The sequence below is a fragment of the Calidris pugnax genome, unplaced genomic scaffold (assembly GCF_001431845.1).
Source record: "Calidris pugnax isolate Ruff unplaced genomic scaffold, ASM143184v1 scaffold1, whole genome shotgun sequence".
Lineage (NCBI taxonomy): Eukaryota > Metazoa > Chordata > Aves > Charadriiformes > Scolopacidae > Calidris > Calidris pugnax.
Window position 1 is genome coordinate 5470532 of NW_015090800.1, and position 25361 is coordinate 5495892.

Sequence of the window (25361 nt, forward strand, 5' to 3'; positions counted from 1 at the left end):
GAAGATAAGGAAGAAAGAGCTTTACACTGTGTTCATTAAAAATGTTAATTAGTGAAAAATATAACCAAAATTAGCATTTTCTGTGTAATGCAGGGAGAGTATCATCATCCTAGACATAGCGAAAGTAAACATAATGCTGCCTGATAAATCTAAGGGTTAAATGCTTTTGGAGCCACATATATAGATTCCACTGAAATAAGTATGACTGAAAGTATGTCAAGCCTGACACGCTGTAACTGGGAAGAAATTGGTGTAGTAGTGTTTGCATACCATGAAAGCAATTAAACTATTGCAGGTAGCTGAAACTTTCTATATTATACCTTTTTATTCTCTTGCTACAGAATGTGGCCTGAATCAATACCAATAAGGTGGACGGGTATGATATTGGCAAGCATCAGAGGCCACTTTTAGTCTACAACAGACATCCAGTCTCCTGACTTCCTGGCACATTTTGGTTTTTAACCTATAAAACACTATTATCTTTTTCTTCTGATGAAGGTAACAGAACCTTGCTTTTCTCACATCATTGCTTGCCTAAAAATATTATCAGAAGTCAAAACTAAAGAGTTATATTGTATACAGTTTCTCCACGGCAATGTCATTAACTATTTCCACTCTTTTTAAATTGTGGTATAGCACAGGCCTGTCTTGATTAGAAACATCTGCCCCATTATACTTAAAAGATGTACTCCTGAGCTCAGTGTTAGGTAAAGCAGCCTTTGCATAACAGGTTAATCAACTTATAAAATAGTTTGGAGTTCCCAGAGGAGAGAATACTCTATAGAAATATGAAACTTTTAAAGTTTTTTTGTATGTTAGAGCAATGTGAACCTTAGGTTAAATATGTGGTGTTATCTTTAGTGCTTGTTAAATCACTCGTTGTTACATGCGTAGCTGTTTGTTCTTGGTGGGCTCAGTGGAATTGCATTTATTGAAAGAATGTTAAAGATTTTTACTCAGCAAACCAAAGCTTCACTGTGAAGGAAACTTACCATATAGAGAAGGATGGCGTTGAAGGAAAAGCCCTGTAAAAGTTCAGCCTGCGTTAAAGTCATATCTTAGATTGTTACAATTAATTTCTTGAAACAGCCATGTTCTTTTGGGAAACGCTTCTAGCTGAGCATTTCCCAAGTTGTGGTACTTACACAATTCATGGTATGCAAACTATTTTGAAGCGATGCAAAACCGCCAGCTTTTACCTTACGTGTGAAGAGAACTGGGAATCGAAATTCCTAATGCAGGATTAAGGCACAGTGCATTGTTCAAAAACCTAGTTTGTCACGACAGAGAGGAACTGATGAGAAAAGAGGTGATTTAGGACCAAAATCTCTTTTTGGGGTAATGGACAGTAAGGTAGAAAGGTGTGTGAGGATGTGTTAGTTTAGAAAATTAGATGTTAGCCTTATACTATCATGGAAGGCAAAGGTGTTGCTGCCATAACCTACAGTAGTTGTACTTGAACAGATTAAATTCAGGATTAAAAACACTGTGTTTTTTCTCAGTGACAAGAAAATTTTCTGAGAATATTACCAGATAAACTGAAAAGAATTTCCTGTAAATAATGGTCAGAATCACAGAGGTAATAAATTATAATTCCTAGGTGTCTTTAAACTAATAAACTGCTTTTATCATCTTGCATACAGAGCCAATGTATTTTAACTTTAATTTTTAGTATTTCAAGATGGGTTGAAAATGCGGCTTTTTTACCACCAGTTGATGAGTCAGGCAGTCTCCTACCTGGCCCTGGAGGGTGTTTGAGGCTCTTTTGTACTCTAGTCAATAGCTTATTATCTACCTCAGTATTAATGTTTCATGTGAGTTACAACGTTGTGGGGAGAGGAGGGGTGAGAAAACAATACTCTACTGAGGAATGGCAGCTCCTTGCCTTCCCTAGTTCCTGGCTCTGATATTGAGGTGGATTTATAACTCCATTTGCAGAATTAACTTTTCTGTCTTCCAAACTTCTACTCTAATAATTTTGAAATGGAAGTTCTGTCACTTTGAAATGCTCTGACAGTTGCTTTGAGACACAGGGCTTTGCTGTGCCGCGCTTCACTGATGGAAAAAAAAAAACAAAAACAAAACATCCCACCACACTGCTTTAATAGAATGTTTGGTTTAAACAAGGCTCACAGCAGAAGCAAACTGTTCCTACAGGCAAAGCCTGAAACTAAACTGGCATCATCTGCCTCCTTCACACAAGCTGTAGAGTAATATATAATTTGAATACAAACCACTGACATGTTTTTAAACTGTTTATTGCCAAGAAGTACATTGCTAGCGTTCTCTAGCAGCATCTGATCTGTTGGATTAAAACGATGACGTGAAGCTGTTTTCAGCAGAATTCTGTACTTCCTTGCTCTCATTCAGAGCTTCATTAAAGGTTTATCTCTTTGGAGAATTTAGACACACAATGGTGCACACCATATAAAAATTTAAAGTGTTTAATTCTGGTTTCAGTTAAAGCAATTTTGTTTCAAAATGCCACCCACCTGTTGTACATAAACATTTGTGGCAAACTGGTAATAGGGCTGTGTAGGCAAATATACATATTTTGTGCATTGTTTTTTTTTCTCCAGGGCCTTTATAACAATTAAGATCTTATTTAGGCTGCGTGGAGGGTGAGGGGGTAGGGGATATTGAGGAGAGAATAGTATTGTTCACACTTTGATGGCCTCTGCCACTCACCACAGATACTACTTTTTCCTCCCTAATGGTCTCTCTCAGGATGCAATGGACTCTTTGCTTAACAGGGGCAATACCCTGCTTAAATCACAAGTGTATCTCCTGGTAATATTACTTTCTATCTCTTCTCTTCCAAACCCAAATGTATTTGCAACAAATTGCAGCAAATTTTTGAGTGGAACACATTAAAATATATAAACACTGTATAATTATACAACTTTTGGACTTTTAGCTACACCTAGCATGATTCGCAGTGCTCGTACCTGCCAATGAAACAACTAGTATCCTTTTATCTGAAAATTGTTTGTGAAGTTCTCAGTAAACTTTGGCTTCCTTTTTAGAGACCAGGAAACCAACTTGTTTTAAAACAAGTGCTGAACCTGGGGTACAGGAGAAAAACATAGCCAGATTCTGACTGTCAAATAACGTTATCTACTGAGAATTTTAGACTTTCTCAAACTGTTTTGACACCTCCAGTTGTCTTGTATGTATATTGAGTGGTCTTATATTTGTATTGCATACAAAAGTCTTAGTGAGAGACTACCAAATACATTTGTGCAATACAACAAGACATTGCCTCTATGGGCTTTTTAGGAGCTCTGCTCAGGCAAAACCAGTTCTCCAGCAGCAGAGTGGAGTGGTAATGAAACAAGGGGTAGTTGTTGGGTACTGGCTTGGAAAAGGGTGCCATCTACTGAATTATCAGTACAACTTCTTAACATTCTTGCAGGTTCTGTATAGTTTTCAACTCTGCATAGTTTATATCATACCATCACATACCACATCCATCATACCACAAGACAGTGTGATTACAGTCAAAACAATCTAAAATAAAGACTGATAAGTCAGGGTATAGACAAAGAAAAGTTTAGAAAGTTGCCTCTGCTTTTTGAGTCAAAACACTAATGGATATTCAAAGTGATCTAGGAAGGCAGTGCTGGAGAATCTGAAAGGGGGAATTATTTTGTTTTTCTTTACTTAAATATGAATGCATTGCACCATTCTATCTAAAAGGAAAAAAGAGATACCATTTGTTACGAGTTTAGTGTTTAGAATCGGGACTCAAGACATTGTTTATAATATATTTGAGAAGAAAAGTTTTGATGGTTCTGAAACAACATCAGAAAACAAATTTCCAGTTGGGGCTGCAGCAGTTCCGTAGAATGAGAAGTATGATATTACTGTTATGGCCAAGACATCATTACAGAATATTGTTATACTCATTGCGCATTGTGGACTTGAACAGCTTTTTGGCCTGTCTTCCTAAAGACTGTTAAGTCTGTTCTCTTCAGTGTTTGTATTTTATCTTTAGGATGCCTGAAAGTCAAGGGAAAGAGAGCGAAAACCACATCAGCAGCAATAGTTCCAGCACCAGCAATGCAGTTTCTTGCTTCGGACAGGTCAGTGCCTTTTGCCTGAGAGGGAAATAGAAGTTTTGTGCTCCCACTGGAGTCACATCCGTTACCTTAGCTATGCTATACCTAATTGTACATTACATTCTTCCTCCATGATAGTCTTGGCATGCTTCAAGATATAAGAAATTGCTCTAGATTGTTCACAAAAAGGGTTTTTAATTTTCTTCCTTTAAAAATGGATGACTTTATTCTCTCTTATTCCCAGATGACCTGGATCATGCTTACACACATTCTTAATGCTGGTTCAGAAAAGCCAACTACTTTAATCTATTAAAAATAATGTTTAAAGTTTAAAAGAGAAAACCAGATCTGGATTGAACAGAACTTTTGGTGTCGAATTCTCTTCTCCATGATAGGCATTTATACACAGCTCCTGAATATGGCATAGGCATGTGCACTCTCCCTTTTTCCTTCTGCCTTTTTGTTACAGGCTTACATTTTAGTGTCAGAAAAAGACAAAGTTATCCCTTTAAGTTTAAATAGCACCAAATACAAATTAGAGAGGTTTTGCAGGCTCTGCAATTCATATGGTGATCACTATTGAATTCTGTGTTCTACTGAATGATAGGGCAGCCAATACATGCATAAATCTTTCAGAGGTAAAATAAATGTTTATATGTGCATTCTTGGCAACTTTTTGCCTAGGATTGTGACTGATTTCCATAGGATACTAGTAGGCCTGGCCCACCTCAGTTCTTGTAATGTAAGTGGGGGTTATGAGAAAGGAAAAAGAGTTGCTACAGCTCAACAGTTAATGCTTGTATACATATGCTTCAAGAGTAAGAGAAAAAAACCACCAATATAACACATAAATGTAATATACACACACCCTGAGGTCTTTCCTTGTCTGTTACATCCTGATTCAAAAAATGGATCCTGGAAGAACTGTACATGGGAAAAAAAGGAGATAAAGAAGTGATATTAGGAGAAGAGGGGCATTTATAACAGGGAGACTGAGAAGCTTTGTCTTACCTTATTTTTGTCAAGTATCAATACACAGCCAGTGAATACCAAGCTATCCAGCATGCTCTTCGTCAGAGACTGGGTCCAGAATACATCAGCAGTCGGCAAGCTGGAGGAGGACAAAAGGTATGAACAAACATGCATAGATGTTTCAATTCACAGTTTTTTCCAGGAAAACTAGGGTAAAATAACATTACAATAATCTTTTTTTTTTTTTGGAGTTAATTACCTACTAGCAGTTTAATGTGCAGATATGAAAGCAAAGTCAGCATAGCACAAATTCTGGCTTTTACTGAGCCACGGGTTCCTTTCACACTTTAAAGTATAAAAGACTTGACTTTTCAGTGCTTTGTCCTTGATAAAGGGGATATTTATCTACTTGTGGAACATTGAGATGCTTTTCTTATTTTTTCACAGAACTGGAACATCTGAAGCATTATATATTGGCTGCATTTTACTCTCTTTAGTGCCCACTAGCTCTGCCTTAAGTGATATTTGTTGTCATATTAATCATCTCCCATCATAGTAGCTGGAAGAGGGTAAACCTAAAGCTGTGTCATCATCCTTTTATTCACATTATTGGAACCTTGAACTTAGCTGGGTTTCCTCAGTGTAAAATGATGTGTGTAATCCCTCTTTAAAATAAAGCATGTATATATGCGTGCACATGTGTATGTATTTTTATATGCATATATCGATGCATATATGCTTTTCTTTTCAGGTCTGTTACATCGAGGGTCACAAGGTAATCAGTCTGGCCAATGAGATGTTTGGCTTCAATGGCTGGGCTCATTCAGTCACTCAGCAGAATGTTGGTAAGTATCTCTTGAGGATGAAGAAGTCTTTCCTCTTGTTTCACTGTGAGGCCCTGAAGGAAAAGTCTCTCACCTAAGGACCAGGGTATCTATCCTAGAACTTGATGACTTCGAAGAACCAGCTGGGGGGAGGCATGTGGAATTTCCAGGTGTCTTAGCAATTGGTAAGAATGAGAGAAATTGAGTGACAATAGAATCATGGAATGGTTAGAGTTGGAAGAGACCTTAAGGATCACTGAGTTCCAATCCCTCTGCCATGGGCAGGGATACCACCCACTAGAGCAGGTTGCTCAAAGCCCCATCCAGCCTGGATAGAGCTTCTGTTTTCTTTGTAGATCTTGCACTGGAATACGTCATAGTCATTTTTCAAAGTGTGTTTATGATTATTCTTGAGCTATTCTAATCAAATTATCATCTGATCTCTATGGGAACACTCAGTGACTACAGTCAAGAGTAATTACAATTAAACTATTTAACACCCAGCACCCCTGAGCCAACTTTCATACTCACCTGTAATTTTCCTATTCTAACAAGTTAATATTCTCAGTTAATATTTCCCTAATCTTCAGGGACCCATCTTTTTTCTGCAGATTCTTCTTCCAGCCAATACCTGGTTCTGAGATTTTTTACAGTAGAAACCTTTGGAAAAATACTTCTTCTAGAAAATGGTACTTCTAGTATATAACAGGAAAGAAATGACTTTTACAGACAACAGCTTCTTTTCCATTGCTGTTTTTATAAATTGATACTTTACAAATTGATACTTTACATCTTTCTTTCCAGATGAAAAAATCGTTATGCTTTGAACGTTTAGGATTTGTAGCTGAATGAGAAGCAACATTTACCACTCTTCCTTCTTTCATATGTTTATGTTTATACACATAGTAGCAGAGTGTGTGTGTTTGGCAGGTCGAGCCACTAAAACCCAGAAAGTATCATGTACCATGCCCAGGGCATATATGCAAGTCAGCATTTTCAAACTACAGTTAATATTTTGTAAGTCATGCTCCATTTTATAGAAGATGGTACAGTATCTTGGGCACATTCAGCAAGTATGGTATATGATCTAAATGTGGATCAGAAGTCTTTTGCATTATTTAGGATGTTACTTTTCCTTCCTCCAGACTTCGTTGACCTCAACAACGGCAGGTTCTATGTGGGGGTCTGTGCATTTGTGAAAGTTCAGCTTAAAGTAAGTGGACTTTTTTTTTTGTTTGCTCTATCTATTGTTGAGGAATTGCCTAAAGCTGTGAATGGAAGTTAATGCTGTGGTTCTTGAGTATGGTACTACACCAGAGTATGGTACTACACCAGAGAACCTAGCAGTGTCCAAAACATTGAGCTAGTTATAGAACAACCAGCTAAGAGTGAGTATTTAAGCTTAGGAAAGCACAGCATCTAACAAGAAGTGCTGTATGGGCAGAAATTCCCTTACCCTTATTATTTTTAATTTTTTGCTGCAGGATGGATCATACCACGAAGATGTGGGGTATGGAGTCAGTGAAGGCCTAAAGTCTAAGGCCTTGTCCCTAGAAAAGGCAAGAAAGGAGGCAGTAACAGATGGACTGAAGAGGGCACTCAAGTAAGTAAAGATCAGTACTTGTAAATTTTCAGAAGTTAAGTGAGAATGAAGTGTTATTTTCAGTCACAGTGAGCTCTCTTGTTTCTCAGGTGCTTTGGGAATGTTCTTGGGAACTGCATCCTAGACAAAGACTACCTGCGAGCCGTCAACAAGCTGCCACGCCAGGTGCGGTACAGGGGCTGTGAGAGCAGGGACTGCAAGATGTCAGATTAAAAAGATTGTAAATGATAATATCAATGCATCTCATCCCTGAATGTTTCAGCTGTGAGACCAACAGCCTTTGCCTGCTAGTTTGTGTGAGCTGTTTGTTACAGAGTTCTTCCCCGACATCTTGCCTTAAACTACCCTAAATTATAACTATTTGCACTAGGTAAGGTTACTGTGGTGAAGAAACAGTATCCTACACAAGGTTTCATGTGACATTTATGGCCGTGTTGTCTGAGTCTCTCTGTTCAGTGGCAGTAACACACACATCTGTCTTTAGGAGGTTAAGTGTTATCCCAGGAAACACTAAACTGTTTAAACCAGCTTGTTCCAGGTGCCATTTTCTCCAGGTGCTGCAGTTCTTAAGACTGTTTAATCTTTACCTGTTGCAGCAACTCTGTTCAGGGCTCTCATTTAGCCACTTCTACTTTAAACGTGTATCAGCAATACCTCAAGTTAAATATTCATCACAGAGGTGAAATGGAAGTTATTGGGAGAATAGAGTGTGTCAAGGCAGCGTGCTTGTTTCTTTACTCTATGTTTTTGCCCTGTATAAAGCAGAAACCAGAACACATTACTCACTTTGTTCTCATTGTCAGTGGTAGCACAATCTAGTTTACCATTATGAATTTTAAAAAAATCAAACATACTTGCCATATTCCTCTTATTAGTGGACTTTGTCAGGAATTTAAAAAAAAAGGATGGGAAATAACTGCATACAACGACACAATTTCTAATTGCTGTAATAGGTCATAAAACCAGAGGCTGCCAGCACGGCAGAAGAGAAGGCAGACAGTGTATCTATTATCTGTGTATCCTACCCTAAAGCAGGTACAGCTTCCCTGCATTTCTGCAAAATCAGGACTATTTCTTTTAGTCCTGAAGTCTCTCAAGCTTATGCTTCAGCCAGTGGTCAGAAGGAAGGAGGAGTGTTCTTTAGATTTTAGGGAGCACTGGCAGAAAATAGGAAGTTCTTCCATGAGAAAGACTTCTTCCTTCAAATAAAGTTTTTAATATGCATAGTCTAGGAAATCCTAGGAAAAATACCAGGTGGGTTACATACCAAATCTGCTTGCTGTAGTTGGAACTTTCACTTAATTTTAAGCAAAATCCATACAGTAGCAGTATCAATATATGAATCGATAGTTGCTTTGTCCTTTTACTAACTGTTATTCAAACTCTTACCAGGCCCTAATGCACATCACAGCTAGATAGAAAACACACTCAATACCATCCTTGTAACAAAATTTTCGGTGTGCCTGTATTTCACCTCTTATTTTTCTTGTTAGAATAGTTAGCAAGAAGTACTTTGTACCAGTGTTTTTGTACTGAGGTCTCAAGCAAAGGTAGTTTCTAAAGGTGGCTTCAACTTTCAGTTAAGCAAATTGGACCCTTCCCAAAACAACACTGCAAAATACCAGATGCATCTATGATAGAAAGGGGGAACCAAACTGTTCCAGACTGGACCCACAACAACTTTTAGCTGTTGCCAGTCACTTCAAAGTTTCACCACAGAACAGCAAAACAGGTAACACTATTTATTTATTTTTTGCTACATGAGGAGTGTACAAATTGCCCTGCAGATATCCTCTGCTTGACTTCAAGAATGTGTTGGTACCTGAATTCTGCAACTGAATTATGAGAGCAGGACGTACTGGACTTGGCTGCTGGAGGATGAGGAATAACATTAGAAAAATCTATACTCCAATTTCTTTGTTTTAAATGCCTGATAGGATATTACTAGCAAACTGTGGCTCTTGAATGTATGAAGAACTAGCACGTACAACCGATGTGTACTTTAACACTGACTTTTCTTGCCATAATTTGGTTCTTCTACTTACTGAACAGTAAGAAGCCACATTACATCTTGCTTTGCTTTTCAGACTCCTTGCCTCCTTAGCTTTTAGTTTGCAAGGGAAGATCTGCAGTTACTTTTACTCTGTGAAGATCTAGGTCAGACAATGAATCTTCTGAGGCAACCAACGCTATGGAGAAATGCCTCTTGTGGAGGTCTTTGCTCCAGAGAGAGACCAGAAGTACATCTTCATCAGCGATAACCATACTTTAACCTCATTCTTTCAGAGCAATTGCAATTTTTATGTATGCTGTGCTGTAACACAGCAGTGCTCACAGTATTAAAGTTGTCATAGCTGTGGCTGAGGTTGCACTTCAGTAACCATCAATCTCGTTATCTCCTGATGTGTACCAGCTGGGGGCAGTAGCCTTCTAGGTGGTGACCTAACTTGCTGATTGAGAAAAAAGTAAGCCTTTTACAGCTGCTGAGCTCTGGAGTTTCATAGTAAAGTTGCCTTCATCATACTGGGATGTAGCAAACTCTGCTAGGCAGCCTAGAGCTGTAAGGAGGTTCTATCTATCTAGCTTAGACTGTAGGCGCAGATCCTCAGTGACACCTCGCCAAGTAAAGATGGTACATAGCTCTACTCTGCCAGGGTCATTGTCTACGAATGGCTTTGCCACAAATTTGTAAAATCACAGAGCTAAACCATCCCAATCTTTACTAAAGAGAGAATGGTGTACTATCCTCTGTGACCTCATGGATTGCAGAGCCGAGTAAAGGTTTGCCATGCCCTTTAATACAAGCATGGAAGTGGGCTCAGCAACAGACTTGCAAGAACTGCCAGAGAAGCTGTAGAATTCAGCATTGATCACCTGGTCTCATTTGCAGAGAGCAGTGTGGGGAGGTACAGGCTATCTGTCCTGAAGCACTGAACTCTTAAACTGACACCAAGTGGCATGAATTCAATGATTAACTAACTGAACGACTTTGTACTGAAAACACATGTCAGTTCTCTAACTTTGCTGTTCCACCTAGAGCAAACAAACTAGATTTTTCAGCAGTACTGAATTTCACTGAATTTTTAGAGTTGGAAGGGACCATAGAGATCATCTAGTCCAAGTCCCTGTGCTTATTTCATTAACTTGATGAAGAAAATTTCTGAATACGTTTTCTTTTTTTTTTTTTCCTTTACTAGATACCCCCTGAGTTAGATTTGGTCAAAACTAAAAGAGAGGACTATGAGCCTGAAGTAGAAAAAGCAAGATACAATAGCTGTTTGGAAAGGCAGACCGCAGGAGGGAGACAACATTCTGAGGTGGCATCTCATTGTAACCCTGGTCAGCCAGAGGCTGCTGTAGTGACAGTGAATCAGAAACAGCCAAATAACTCCAGGTGAGACTGCTATTAATAAACTTATTTTATAAGGTATATTAGAAGTTACTGTGCCTCCTAAAACACATGGACAGCCCAATTCGGATGCCATAAAATGCTACTTTAGTGGATTTTTCTTGCTGTTATTTCTTTATGCATTTTTTTCTGCATAAAATGTAATTGCTGGAATCCTGCTTAACTTTGTGCTTCCTTGGGAGGGGGGCAGAAATACAGACTCTGCAACTATTGAGTGTGATGCCACTTACCAGCGGAAATTGCGACAGAAGCAGCTACAGCAACAGTTCCGGGAACAGATGGAGAAAAAGCATCAGATCCCAGTAGTTACTCCTGACAGCAAACAGGGTGAGTCTGGGCATTAAAAGCTGACAATTTTAACAACACCTGCTGACAGGCACGGCTTTCCCTCAATACAGGAGCCTGACCAGTTTCATTTGCTTTTGCACTGTGCTGTCAATACACCTTTAAGAGCAGAGGAAGGAGGATCATGGTACTTCTTCCTCTCCGTGTTCCAAAGTGGCAGGAATGTCAGCTCAAAAACCACAGCATTAAAACAACAACTTTCCAACAGCCCTAAAGCTTCGTGCAGCACAGCAGGTGTTGTCAGTACCATGAACGTGCTGCACCTGAGCTGTGACTGCAGCACCTCCCTGCAAATAGACATTGCATCAGCTACTAACACATTGCTCTTTACTCCTGGGGAAGCCTGGTCAGCTGTGTGGTCAGCAGGAACGTGGGGACGGGGTAAACAGGCTAAAAACCAGTTTAAAGTAGTGCAGTTGCTCTTATCAACCATCATCGGGTACAGAATCTGACCTTTCCACATACTGCTACCAAAAAATAACCAGCTCTAGGAAAAAAGAGGGTACCTGGTGGCAGCTGCTGCTTATCGTTTCAGACTCGTGCTCTTTTAAGGAGGAGCAAAAGGATTCTTCTGTGTTTCTAATATTAATTTCTTCTTGTGTTCTCTCCATCCAGCAACACCCGATCCTCCTGTGAAGCACAGCACTCCAGCAGTAGTACAGCAGGAACTACCAATAGAAGAGGAGTTCTTTGCAGGTCAGCCAAAAAGTGTTAAGTGACAGAGTGTTAAATCATTACCATTTAAATGGACTCTTCAGAATATAGTGTAAAGTTTTTGAAGAGGTTGGAATAACTGAAGTGGGAATATGAGTCTGATCTTACCAATACAGATTTTGCTTGAGTGGCAGGGAAAAGATGTCCTTCACTGTGAGAGGTTTCACTCTTATGCTTTTCAGTGGAGTCGTTACTCAGTAACCCCTTTCTCTGGAGTGATACTACACACAAACAGAACATTTTGGGAGGAGGGGTGGCTTTTCTTACCATAACTGTGGCCATTTGGGTCACACTTACACCCCTTGAGTCTTGCTCGAGTCCCAGACACAAGGGACAGACAAAAGAATTGCTTTACAGTTTCACTTTTGTAGAGGCCACCACTTGTAGGAAAAGAGTGGGCTGGTCCTGGGGTTACTGTCATCTTTGGGTCACCTTTTTGTTCATTCTAGATGATCCTGAACTTTGGGACATTCCCTTGGATACCATTGATCTTAAGATAATGGGTCATAAAATGGCAGACCCACCAGCTGGACACCGGACACCCGAAACACCCCGTGGACGTCATCAAATGACTACCCGAAACAGGACACCCCACAGAATGAATTGCCACAAAGCTTCTGCCAGACTTGCCCAGTTGCAGCCAGGTGCTACAATGGTGATCCACAGCAGCTGTGCCAACCAGAACAGCCCAGGTACGTGCCACCAAAAATATAACCACGGTCTGTCTTCACAACAGCTCTTGGCTTTGAGCAGCGCTGTTACATCAGTGAATTGGAGTGGGAGAAACACCCTGCTTCCATGAACCTGGCTGCAGCCGCTGTGAGAGTGGGCTAGGAGAACCCTCTGGTTTTTCCATCCCACTGTCCTATCAGGGAAGAGCCAAAAAAAGAATTGAGAAGCATTTTTAGAAGCAGAAACAGAGCTTTAAGAATCTCTCCCTGTCTCCCCGCTTTGGCAGGGTGCAGCCCCCACAGGAGAAGTCAAAGCTTGAAGAAGAGGAGGCTTGAACCCACGTAAGACACCTGGTGGTACCCTCACCTCCACCCCACGTTACCTCAGAAGGCTGCAGTTGGTTGGTCAAATTATGCGAGGAAGTCTAACACATTAATGAATTTTCCAATATATTCTGGTGAAGCAACACAGAAGAGTTTAATGCAGCCAGCAAGAACCTGATGTACTTTGAGGTTATTACATGTTTCAGATGCCTTTTTCTATAAACAGGCAATCGTTTGTGCTTCTGCAGCACGGGACTCCTGGACTGTGTCACAAACTAACATTACACCTAATTTGCCTGAAATGGGAACAGAATTAATCTTTAAAGCGAGATGCAATCCATAGCTTCTTTCTCTGTATCAGCACAGAGAAAAGAGATTTTTATTTTTTTTAGTAAAACGGAGAGAGGGTGGGCTCTGGGCAGCTGCCAAAGCCGACGCGCTGTGGTCTCCCCTCGGCTGAGGGTGTGAAGCTGCCTCTGCTGTGCAGCCCAGCCCTTCGCCCTGCGGCTGCACAGACAGGGCCAGAGCCCGTCCCTCCTCATCCTCAGCTCCTTCCTCAGCGCTGGGGCTACTGCCAGGCAGTTTGACATGGCACCTCAGGCCGTGTTTGCTTGCACCCTTTCTAAAAACGATCGGGAGCTGCACTTTCTGGTTTTAAATAAGCTTTCAACCCTTTTCGGTAGCAAAATAAACATGAAATTTGAAAAAAAAACAAGCCACGCTTGTAGCTGTTCGTGCCTCTGTGCCCTTTCAAAACATGACTCGGTTCCTGTTTAACAAGCTCAAGGTGAACTCATTCTGACGAGTGACAAGCTGAAGAGACCACCACCACATCTGCACAGCTCTGAGCTTGCCTTAACGTGGGCAACAGAAAACTTCAAGTGGGTTTTAAAGGTTAGAGCAAAGCAACCACTGTTCCTTCTAGTAACAAGGTAAAAGGAAGAATTTTTAAGCAGTGTTTCAAACTGGATTGAAATTTATTTTTTTTTTTAGTATTTTTGAGAAATGCAGCGCTGGAGACAAGGAGGATGATACCACATGACTGAGAGTTAGAGCTGGCCCAGGAAAATTTACACAAACTCTTTTGCTTAGTGCAACCCTGAAATCAGTGTCAGACTTGAAACAGGACCCTGTTCCTGTGCTTTGCATCACTGGTCTCTCTGGCCAAGTCTCTTAAAGCAGCCCAATGTCAGTACATTGGAGGTATTCAGCATTTAGTCCTTTACCTTCACCACTTAATCGGTTGTTATTCCTTAAAGAGCCTCTCCTATCCACAGCACAAAGGACAAGGATTGACTTCAGTATGGAGAGATAGGACAAATTACAATTAACTGTAATAGATTACATTTAAAAAATAAAATCATAGAATATCTAGGTTGGAAGGGATCTTCAAGATCATCTAGTCCAACCATCAACCCAACTCTGACAAAAATCATCACTAAACCATGTCAGTAAGTACTATGTCTACCCGTCTTTTAAATATCTCCAGGGATGGTGCCTCAACCACTTCCCTGGGCAGCCCATTCCAAGGCTTGATAACCCTTCCAGTGTAGAAATCTTTCCTACTATCCAGCCTGAACCTCCCCTGGTGCAACTTGAGGCCATTTCCTCTCGTCCTGTGACTTGAGAGAAGAGACCGACCCCCACCTCTCTACACCCTCCTTTCAGGGAGTTGTACAGAGCAATAAGGTCTCCCCTCAGCCTCCTCTTCTCCAGGCTGAACACCCCCAGCTCCCTCAGCCTCTCCTCATAAGACTTGTGCTCCAGACCCCTCACCAGCTTTGTTGCCCTTCTCTGGACCCGCTCCAGCACCTCTATTTTTTTTTGTGGTAGGGGGCCCAAAACTGGACACAGCACTCAAGGTGGGGCCTCACCAGTGCCCAGTACAGGAGGACAATCACCTCCCGAGTCCTACTCACCACACTAATATAAAATAGTTTTACATCTTTCTGTCCTAGTTTCTCTCTGGAGGAAGGGCTCAGGGAATACATACCCCATGGCTGAGTCACAGGCTCACTGTGGAGATCAGATACCTGTGAGGAAGGGCATGTGCAGAGACATTCACAATCACTGGATTCAAAGCCATTCCAAAGTTTTACAAGGGAAAAAAAAAATTAGAAGTCTCTTATAAACACAAGTGCATGGGCTTTCTTGGCTCTTGTGGAGAAACAGTGCAAACGGAGCCTCCTCCCAGAGAAATCGGTTTCTCAGGATTGGTCCCTGGGAAAAGGGCAGTAAAACTTACACTTGGACATTGTGGGTTTGGTTTGTTGTTTTTTTTTTCCTTTAAGGCCCTGAGCAGCGTGACTCATACCAGAAGCTGTTCTTAAAATGGAAAGAAATGCAGCAGCAATTAAGTGTTTAGAAATACCAAATGATTCCTGCAAGTCCACAGCCGTTTGAGAACAGACCCTGGTAAAGCAGCTCCACTCTTCACCGGTCCTGTCACCAAGCTGGGGATGGAATTCCTGTTGGACATCTACATTAAGAAGTTTCTCCTCCCCACCACCGCAGGTGCACACCCCTCCTCCCTTCCACCCCAGGAGAAGAGGAGCAGGACTCTTCCCTGCCTGGGAGAGGGGCTCCCCCAGCCCTTGCAGCACCCCCTGCTCCAGCTTCACTGCCACAGGGCAGGACAGAGCCCCTGCTCAGGGACATCCACCCGTGCTTCAAACAGGGGGAGCCACCAACCAAGTTCTTGACGGTCACAGCTGAGCTTTCTCTGTTATTCCATAACTTCTTGACAGTCCCAGCCATAAAAAGCAATCGTACAGCTCATACCTTACCCTTCACACAGAATGATGTGGGGTTGGAAGGGACCTCTGGAGATCTTCTAGTCCAACCCCCTGCCAAAGCAGGTCCTCCTAAAGCAGGTTGCACAGGAACTTGTCCAGGTGGGTTTTGAATGTCTCCAGAGATGGAGACTCCACCACCTCTCTGGGCAACCTCTTCCAGGGCTCTGACACCCTCAAAGTGAAGAAGTTCCTCCTCATGTTTAGATGGAAACTAAAACCTTCTCCTGTGCCTTCCTCCCTCAGGCCCCTCCTCTCACAGAGAAGATCCATATTGTAAATTTTTCTTTATAGCACCTGGTTATATAATTAGTCTTTATAGTGCCTCATTATCAACCACTGCTTTTGAGAAGTTAAGGGTCTCATTAAAATGGGTTTCTTGTACTTTCCCTTGATAAACCCACAAATGGGGTAAGAGATCCCTCCAGGCAGAGGACGGTTGGCACCTGCTGTTCACCAAGAAAACCCACAGCTCAACAAAAGCCCGTTTGGTTTTATTTGAGTGACTTCGTTAAATATTCTACAAAGGTAACAAATTGCAGCACAGAGCGCAATCGTACAGGAAGCGCAGTGCCTGGGTTCAGTGCAAAACATACAACTAACTACGGCCAGGGAAGCCCAAGGTTTCAATTCATTTTATTGGTTTTTTTATTTCTTTTTTTTTTTTTTTACAGTGTACATTGTTAAATAATGTAAAGAAAACGCTTGTAATTCAGAAACAGATTTTATGTGGAAAAAGATACTCAAAGTGTAATATTAAACAAAATAATTTAACAGTTCAGTAGCATTAGTTTATTCCTCTAGACTTCAGTTATTCATCCACAGGAGGAGAGGGGAGGAGGGGAAAAAAAAATAATAATAAATCAATGGTAAATAAAACCAGTTCTTGCATAACATTAAGTGAAAAAACGACCTCAAACTTAGTAGATCAAAATTAAATAACCACGTGCTGCTGCATCCAGCTGAATGGGTCCCCTCTCAGGAGCACTCCCCGTCCTTCCTTACTGCCCCAGGTCTGTCACCCCCCCCTGTCCCCAGAGCTGCCCCCTCCCCTGGCACTGGGGACACCCCCCTGCATCCTGGGGGATCCTGGAGGAGCCCCGGGGATCCCCCGCTGCCTCCTCTCTCCTTCTGCCCTTCGGTTACAAAGAATGAACCCCCAAAACTGGAGGAACTGGGAGCCCGGCCACCTCCCTGCCAGCCTTTCCTCCCCCCCAGCCCGTACCTGCCCTTCCTGCCAACACCGCTGTAAAACAAAAACAAGTGACAGGAAAGCAACAGATCTTGCGCCTTTCTTTGTAAAAAAAAATAATAATAATAAAAGAGTGAGAACATCCGCAGACAGAAAACCTCCCTGTTAAGGCTCCACGGGGGAATAGCCCTCCCCAAAATAATTAATATTTAGGCAAGTAACATCCGAGTGGTGCCCCAGCTGCCAGGGTCCCGGTGAGCTACTCCCACCGCCCCGGGGCAGAGTCCTCTCTTCCTTCCCAGCTTCTCGCAGCACGACAGAAACACTGGCTGGTATTATTTTTTTTACTTTGAAGAGGAAACCAGTATTTTACTACTTTTTTTTTTTTTTTAAATATGAAAAGGGAGAACGACCAAAGCAGAAGGTACAGTACAGTTACCGAGAGGTGACAGATAGTTACAGTCCTGGTACCAGCTTGAAATTTGTTAATAGAGTGAACAAAAATTGTAAATCCTCCAAACGAGGGAGGGAACTTCTTGATGCCGGCTGTTTCAAGTACATCCATTGCCGGCAATGGACGTTGCACCAGGACACTCTATTCCTGGTTTCAATGGATTTTACCAAAAAAAAAAAAAACAAAAAGAAAAGGTAAGAAAAGCAATCCCAGCAGACAAGCCCACGCCAACGAGCAATGGCACCTCTCCCTCAAACCACATCCTGACCAAACACCTTTCCAGCTTCGCAGGTGGAGTCAAACTGCATCTTAAGTTGGGCCTTTCCCAAAGACACACGTTCTCCCCATCCTCTCTCCCTCTCCCATCCTGCCTCCCCGGACGATATCGGTTAAGTCTCGTTTTGAAGCTTCACCCCCAACCCTCCGGTCCCACCCCCACCTGGCCCCTGTCACACCAGCAACTTCAGATCTGCCCGCCTGGACAAGTTTCTCCCCCCACGTTCAGAACGTTGTTGTTCCACCACCCCAGCTCCCCACAACCTGCTCTAGACGGTACCGGTAGCGCTACATCAACTCCCGCCGTCCCACCGGTCACCGGGGACCCAGCCTCTCCATCCTCCTCTGAACTTGCCCTCTGTCCACCCGGGGCTCTGCTGGGAAGACGATGCTAACTGCAGAAGCAAGAGAAGTCCAAGGCACTAAAATATCCAGCAAGCATACTGGGAGAACAGACAAGTATTCAAGTACATTAATTTATACAATTTTACATTCACATTTATTTATCTAATACAATGAAAATACAAAGGAAAAAGTTAAAGTGTCTCCAATAAGTATAAGGATATAGCTAGCTTTTTTTCCCGTTTTTTCTTTTTTAACTTTTTTAACCCTCTATATTCCACTCATTTTTTTAAACTACTGTTGTCCAACAACATTTATATATCACAGTGTTTCCACATCAAAACTGATGGTAAGTACATGTCCGCAGGGAACTTTTAAAAAATTTTTTTAAACAATTTAAATTGCTCTAATGCTGCAGTCAAAGCTGTTAATATCTTACTTAAAGCAGTAATGACCTATCAAGCACGGGCTGCACTGCAAGTCCATTCGTGTGCCCCATCGTTTTCGGAGCCAGATAAAGGATTGACCGGGGGAGAGGGAGAGGAGGGGGATTGGGACAGCTTTTCTCCTGGGCTTGGTTCTTCTGGGAGAGATGAGAAGGGTGCTAAAGCCTCATGCTAGGATTCAGCTCTCCCACCTCACCACCTGTGGATTCAGCCTCAAACCAGAGAGACATTTTTTTTTAACAGCCAGACCGTCTTAAACTGACCCCGTGACTCCTCTTCACAGCTCTCGTGCCACACGAGAGCGGAACCCCTGGGTGAAAAGCGCCGTCCCATCGTAAGGATGCCCATCATCCTCCTCCCCCTTGAAAAGCCTGTGGGGAAACTCCCTTTACAGAGAGTTAACAGCAATGGTTGGAAAAGAGAAAAATTCATTCCCAGTCTGGCAAGCTACCAGTTCATTGCAGCACTAGGAGTTGATACAGGGCCCCCATCTCCCTCCCCACGTCCCCGTCCCCGAGGTCTAGGCCAGCAGGGTCTCCCCGGCGCAGTTAAGTGGTCCGCAGGTTGGAGCCTGGAGGGTTGCTGATGGATTTTTGCAAATTGCTGATGTTGAAGCTTTGCAAAGAAGTGGCACCTACGGGCTGGAACTGGCTGAGGGGAGGCTGGGCTGGCCCGCTCGTCCCGCTCCACGGAGCGGCGAAAGAGGCTGCTGGGTAACCGTACTGCTGCGGGGGGCACATGGCCTTGGTGAAGGGACCTAAAGAGGTAGCTGATGATGCAGAGATGGGCGTAGCACCCAGGGAAGATGTCATAGAGATACAGAGCTGACCCGGCGCCGAGAATTTTCTTGCCATTCCAGGGCCCTGAAAAGAAAACCCAGCCCCCAAGAAGAGTTACGCAACCGTGCTTAGAAACCACAGCCTCACCCCATGGTCCATAAGCCATTCCCAATGGATGTTTGCAAGAACACACCATGCTCCTCCTCCTCTTTGGTTCTCTTTTCCCCTTCCTTAGCAGGTGACACAATCCTGCACATAAAGCCCAGGGTTTTCTATAGCAGTTCTCCAAGCTCCACAGCAACTACTCTGCATTTGACATCCTAATGAGATGACAACACCACCCAAAGCTTCTTCAGGGGTTGCATCTTACCTCATAGCTGCTATGCCCTTTGCCAACTTTCTTGCCAGACAGGTTCATGGCGTCTCGGGCCCAGTTATCTACCAGCTTGTGCAGGTCATCTGTGAAAGTCCCTTTGCGGCTGGAGGCGAGGGCAGCAGGCTGAGCCTGGGCTGCTTGGCTGTTCACCGCGGCCCCGACCGTGTTCGTGCTGCTGGTCCCTACAAACACAAAAAAAGGGGAATCAGAACGGTGGTGAAAGATCCTCTTCCTCCAGCACATTTGAGAATTGTGGCAATGGTACATCGATAGAGAGCCAGTTAAAGTGCCATGCAGATTAATTTTAAGTTTCAATTCCAGGACACACTGAAGTGGGAACTGCAAGGACTCCTACAGGCGTTTTCTCAGATTTAAGAGTATTTCACAGAAATGTTTACTTTTCAAGAAGTGCTGCAAGTAGTCATCTTAAGAGGGGAATGGTAGCAACCTACAGGTCTTTGTAGAGGAAAAAGGAGATTAGATTTCAGCACTGAAGGACCACTACCGTCACGTCATTCTCTCATCCTACACCTTTTAATTAGCAGCAACCACCACTGGCACAAGTCAATTCTCCTTTGGGATACAATGCTGGATGCTGAATCAGGAGCAGTACAATCAGCATCACCAGCTGCTCTGTAGCAAATTATCTCAGCTTTGTAAAACGAAGAGAAAAATTCACCCAGATTACACACACAAAAAAAAAGCCACAGTGAGAAACAGCAACTGTTGGTTCCCATAGCTGCCATACTTATGTTCCTGAGGATAACCAGATGGGACTGTCTTCATCCACCACACAGCCAGGATCAGCAGGGGAAGTCTGCACTGCATTAGATTTTTGGGTTTTGCCTCTGAAAGCATTTTTTTGCCATTATGTTCAGATTTCCTATGTCAGAAGAACAAGCATTTCAGATGCAAACAACTAATACAGCTTAAAGAAGGAAGAAATGAGAATAATTCCTCAGACATGCTATGACAAGTCTCCCCTATTCCATTGGGCTGGATTGCAGGAACACAAAAAAACCCTTCACATAAACACCAGGCTTTGGTTTCACTAGAGCTTTCTCCAAACGTTATCCTGTAGAAAAAAAGAAACCTAGAAGCTTTGTTCTAGACAGCCTCACTGTCCCCCTCGCACTTATAAATGAGCAACTGCACTCAAATTTTAGTTTTCCAAAGGCAGACCTCATCACAGGAATCAAAGAAACTGTATATTCTCAAGTCCCCTACATTCCCAGCACTACTGTAAAGTACCTTCATCTACAGATGCAGAAGTGATGGATAACTAAAGGGCAGGCTTTTTCTGAAGGACGTACTAAAGGCAGAATGAATAGACTTTTTTCAAATCCATTTAGTCCAAAGTCAAACAACAAAATAAGAATCTGGCCACTGCAGTGCTAAAATCAGCACTCCTTGCAAGCACACAACTTCACCTACTTGGGCCTCCAAGTTCCTCAAACATTTCTACTCGGAAGACTACAACTGGGAAATCCAAGAAAACCTGAGTTTGTGGCAGACGTTTCTGAAGAAAATCGATTAAAAGTGGAACATCAAAAATACCAGCAATGAAAATCATCTCTCTATTGCAAAGGCCAAATGATGGAGTTGCTGCCTCTTGCCTTACAGCTACTTCATCTGTTCCACTTTCTCTGGCCACCAGCCACGTTCCTTGCAACCACCATCACCAAAAAAAAAAAAAGAACTGGCTCCAAACCCCTGCAGGAATGTTTCATATTGAGGAGTGAATTAGGAAGGTGACGTACTTACGACGTGGGACAAATAAGCAAAGTGTTACTGCCTCTGGTAGTGCTGAGGAGGGAAGGACACGGATCCCTCCCACCAGTTCCAGCTCAAGCATGGAAGTGGTTCCCGGTTTTGGTTGCCCACAGGTGGGGCAGCAGTTGTTAGAGGCAGGCACATGCAACGCTACACGTGGAAAGGAAAGGGGAAGGTTCCCTGACCAGGGTGTGCAGCTGCAGCCCAGAGGAAGAGTATTAGGAACACACTGTGAGGGGGTGAGGAGAACCCACAGGGAAGTAACATGAACCTCAAGCATGCATCGTGTGGAAAGGGCTCAAAACACAGTTATTTAATATGAGCGATGATGTGAAAGGTGAAATTAAACACAAATGAGGCCAAAGCAACAAAGAGGTACTTGGTGGAGCTGCCAAAACCAGTAATAGTCACATTCCACCGTGAGGGTTCATGCAGGGATTGACACACTCGCTCTCATCCTCTTCACGATGGCCAGTATCTGCTTTTGCTATTTCACATTTCCACTTTAATCAGTAAGCGCTCCGCTTACAACCCAGGATCCTGGGCCTGCACTGGAGAGCTTCCTCAGGCCACAGAAAGGAGAGAATTAATCAAGGTATACGCTCTATAGTGCATTCTTCTAAAGATGAGAAAGATCACTTTGGGAAGTTTGGGTATTTTGAAAAGGACTAGATGGGTTCAGGGTGGGAGGTTGTGAGAGCTTTGTCTCCAAGAAGTGATTTTGCCAGGGAGCTCCTGTCTCAGGTCCCAGATCCGAGGCACACCAGCCTACACCATTAATGGTGAGCTGTACTACTACTATAAAGCTCCCACATAACACCAATTTTCAAAGTGACTCCTCGGGAATTCCACGTTTCAGCTCTGCTGTCGTCACCACCTGCAGAAACTGCCATCCAGAAGAGTCTGAGAAGGAAGTGCTTCAACTGGGAGCATTCAATGGAAACAACCCCCCACATTCCTGCTCGGTCACAGCAGCCGTCCCCAGTTCTGCTCTGACATGAAGGATCTGAAGTGAAACAAGCTTCTTCCTCTCCAGCCTGCTACCTAGAATGCCTTCATTCTGCCCTTTGATTTTTTTTCTCCCCCATAAGGCAGCAGTCAAAAGACACCTTAAAAACCATGTTTAATGACATGAGCACACATAGGCTTTTCTAAACATCTCTTGCTTTGGGAGACACGCTGGAGAGCTCTGATGGCTTACTCTGACTCTTTTAAAATGTTGAAGGAGCATCTGCAATTGGATCCATCCCCGAGGTGGGAAGCCCCATCAGATCTATAAAGAAACCAGCTGCTCGGAGGTACCATCCCAGCAGGTTACAGGGAGCAGCTGACCCTGATGCTCAATTCGCCCTCGTTAAGCAATGAGCAAAGTCCCCCAGTGAAGGTGAGGTTCTCCCTGCCTCCACTTCTCTGCCAGGGTAATAACCAGACCCTTCCATATACCAATGACAGGAGTAGACATTAGAGGGCATTACATAGACAGACAGATGCTGTGCTGGAGACAGAGTCAGGGAGGTAAGGCTTCAGTGACCAGAAAAAGCTGATGGAGAATAGGCTTTACAATCAGGAATCGGAGATAACAGAAATAAGATAATTACTACAGAGCTGGTTGCAAGGACAGACTTTTTTCACCATCTTCCCTGAAGCACAAAGAGAGAGTAATTTGTTAAAGATAAGAGAAACAGTGAGAAAGGTTTAGTATCAGCAAACAGTACAAAAAGCTTGGTGAGAAACAGAGGACACGGCACAGCAGGGCTCTTGTGGTCACTACTGGGACATTCTAGGAGAAATCCAAAGGCTGGTTTGACAGTTGAATCAGCTGTCAAATAGAAGAGGCCCAGCCTCCTACATATGTTCTTCAGAATTCCCAAAGCGTAGTGAAGAACGCCAGGAGACATGGCTCTTAGCACAAAAGGAAAAGCAAGTCCATCTTCCATTTTTGTCAGGATATAGGAAGCATTTTACAACTACCAAAGTTCCACCGGTTTACAACATGAAAAAAATTTATTTGAAAGGTCAAGTGCTTTTAGTTTGTCACCCTATTTTCTCAGATGTGTGGAATGGTTCAGACACTCCCTGCCAAGCTGTACCGCTCTGTTTCTCCAGCCACACAGTTAAAAAGCATCAATTACTGCACTGTTTCCTCAACACCGCTGATTCGAACCCAGCATCTTCTCCAGTTGGCACTCTCCACAACAGTCCGCGAGAGCGTTTCAAGGACAAGACTCCAGGAAGCAAGCCACCTGCAATCAGCCACGTGCCAGGCCAAGCTGTGCCATGCCTTTACAAGTATCACCTGCTTTTACAGGACAGCTACAACACACTTTTCAAATGGAATCCATTTCCCTTAGCACCCAATAAGTCCCCATAAGCAGGATATATACGTGCCACAGTACCCTTACAGCCAGATGATGGTCAATTTGCAGCAAGCTAAGGCCTTATGAGTAATCAATACTCTCATCTACTCAGTTCGTTGTCAGTTCTAGAAAGAGAATAGCTGGTCTTTATATTCCCTCCCCAAAAAAAAGAACAGGCCAGACTAAAGATGATTTTGAAGAGAGTCAGTTTTGGTAAGGATTTGACTTCTTCCAAGAAAGGAGCAATAAATCTTGAGATTGCAGATGTCAGCACACACCTGCACATTAATATACCTCGCAAAACCGTTTAAAGTTGCTCAATTTGAAAAGTTAAATGCCAATTAGTACTTCCATCTCCCAATCCAATGAAGTGGGATAGAGGTATTGCTGCAAAACTGAACAGCCAGGAAAAAAAATGTGTTGTCCCCATCTTCCCTCTTCCTCTTCCTCACTCCCTTTTCTCAGAGGACGGCGCTGGTGGCATTGCAGCTGTCTCTGCAGAAGGCCAGGCCTAGTTCCTCCACACAACGCTCCAGCTCAGCTGTGCTACCACCAACCACAGCGAGACAGTGCAGCAACTGAAGGTCTCTTTACAGCACTCCAAGATTTCTCACACCAAGTCATTCCAGAGGGTGGGAAACAAATGTGGGACATGGAAAGGGTCCAGCCAGCAGAAGCAGCATGGGAGATGTTGCAGCACTCCCAAGTAAAAAGCATCATCACATCAGCAGCCTCGGCTCAAGCACGTCATTACTTCAATCACATCAGAAGTTTGAGGCTCTCTTGTAAATCTGGTCTAAGTCCAAATGAAAGGAGTTCAAAAAGGGCTGCAAGGGAACTCGTGAGGGTTGGCAGGATGTCTGAAGATGTCTATTTACCCACCTTTACTGCTCTTGCACATTTAGTGCATCTCCAATTTACAATATAAACTTCTAAACCTGGGCCCATTAGTAGGTAAGGATCTTTTGAGTTTGCCTGATGATGTTCTCTAAGTATTTTTAAAACCCTCAATGCTTCAATCTTTAGCTATCCATCTGCTAATGAGCACAAGTCATCAATATAACTGCCTACAGGTGGCATCGATGCCACTGTAATCAGCACTAGTGCTGAGAATATGCAAAAAACACATCCCACTTGCCCAGTCAGCACACTGCTGGAGGAAGTCAACATACTCCCCCCATCAGTTACAGTAGTGTCCAACAAAGGAATAATTTGGAAAATAAATCTTCCTCACTGTTCCACTAGAAAAACTACCTGCCTTACAGGTCTTGTGTCAGCTAAGATATGCTGAAACTCAATTACTAAGGCAGGTCAAAGGAAAATGCTCGTGCACCCACAACTTGCTAACTCTCCCCAGTTTGTGTCATTTCACTGAACTGTCTCCTAGAAGTTTCCACCACAAGCTTAGAGAAAATGACTACTTGTTATTGTGAGTTTAACAACAGAGCATACCTAACATGAGAACCCAAACTTCTAAAGGCACGCCAAAAGCAGCTCAGCTGAGCCATGGGATGGGAGGGAATACAAGGTGGTAGATGAGAATGGGCTGCATGAAACAGATCCAAGCAGCAGAAAAAAAAAAAAAAAAAAAAAAAAAAAAAAAAAAAAAAAACAAAAAAAAAAAAAAAAAAGGAAGGAGTAAAGGGGTTAA

The 25361-nt window shown here is 42.9% G+C and overlaps 2 protein-coding genes across 12 annotated transcripts in view; one reads left to right on the top strand and one right to left on the bottom strand.

The window, feature by feature from the left end:
- The first annotated feature begins 393 nt into the window (after nt 1-393).
- Nucleotides 394-14361, top strand: RAD52 (RAD52 homolog, DNA repair protein). Its single transcript, XM_014937214.1, has 12 exons — nt 394-498; nt 3998-4085; nt 5088-5189; nt 5785-5878; nt 7003-7070; nt 7342-7460; nt 7550-7625; nt 10658-10854; nt 11060-11196; nt 11830-11910; nt 12378-12620; nt 12887-14361. Exons 2-12 carry the CDS (start codon nt 3999-4001, stop codon nt 12943-12945), a joined length of 1263 nt encoding a protein of 420 aa, XP_014792700.1. The 5' UTR covers nt 394-498; nt 3998; the 3' UTR covers nt 12946-14361.
- Nucleotides 14362-16335: 1974 nt separating this feature from the next.
- Nucleotides 16336-25361, bottom strand: part of WNK1 (WNK lysine deficient protein kinase 1) — a 103646-nt gene continuing 94620 nt past the window's right edge. For 8 of the 11 annotated variants that reach the window (XM_014937336.1, XM_014937333.1, XM_014937330.1 and 5 more), the window contains 3 exons: nt 22952-22993; nt 19575-19762; nt 16336-19288 (listed from right to left, as the gene is read on the bottom strand). In XM_014937336.1, the coding sequence (XP_014792822.1) occupies nt 18974-19288; nt 19575-19762; nt 22952-22993 (545 nt within the window). In that variant the 3' untranslated portion in view covers nt 16336-18973. The remainder of the gene's footprint in view (nt 19289-19574; nt 19763-22951; nt 22994-25361) is intronic. The other 3 variants (XM_014937332.1, XM_014937331.1, XM_014937334.1) reach the window with 1 other exon arrangement.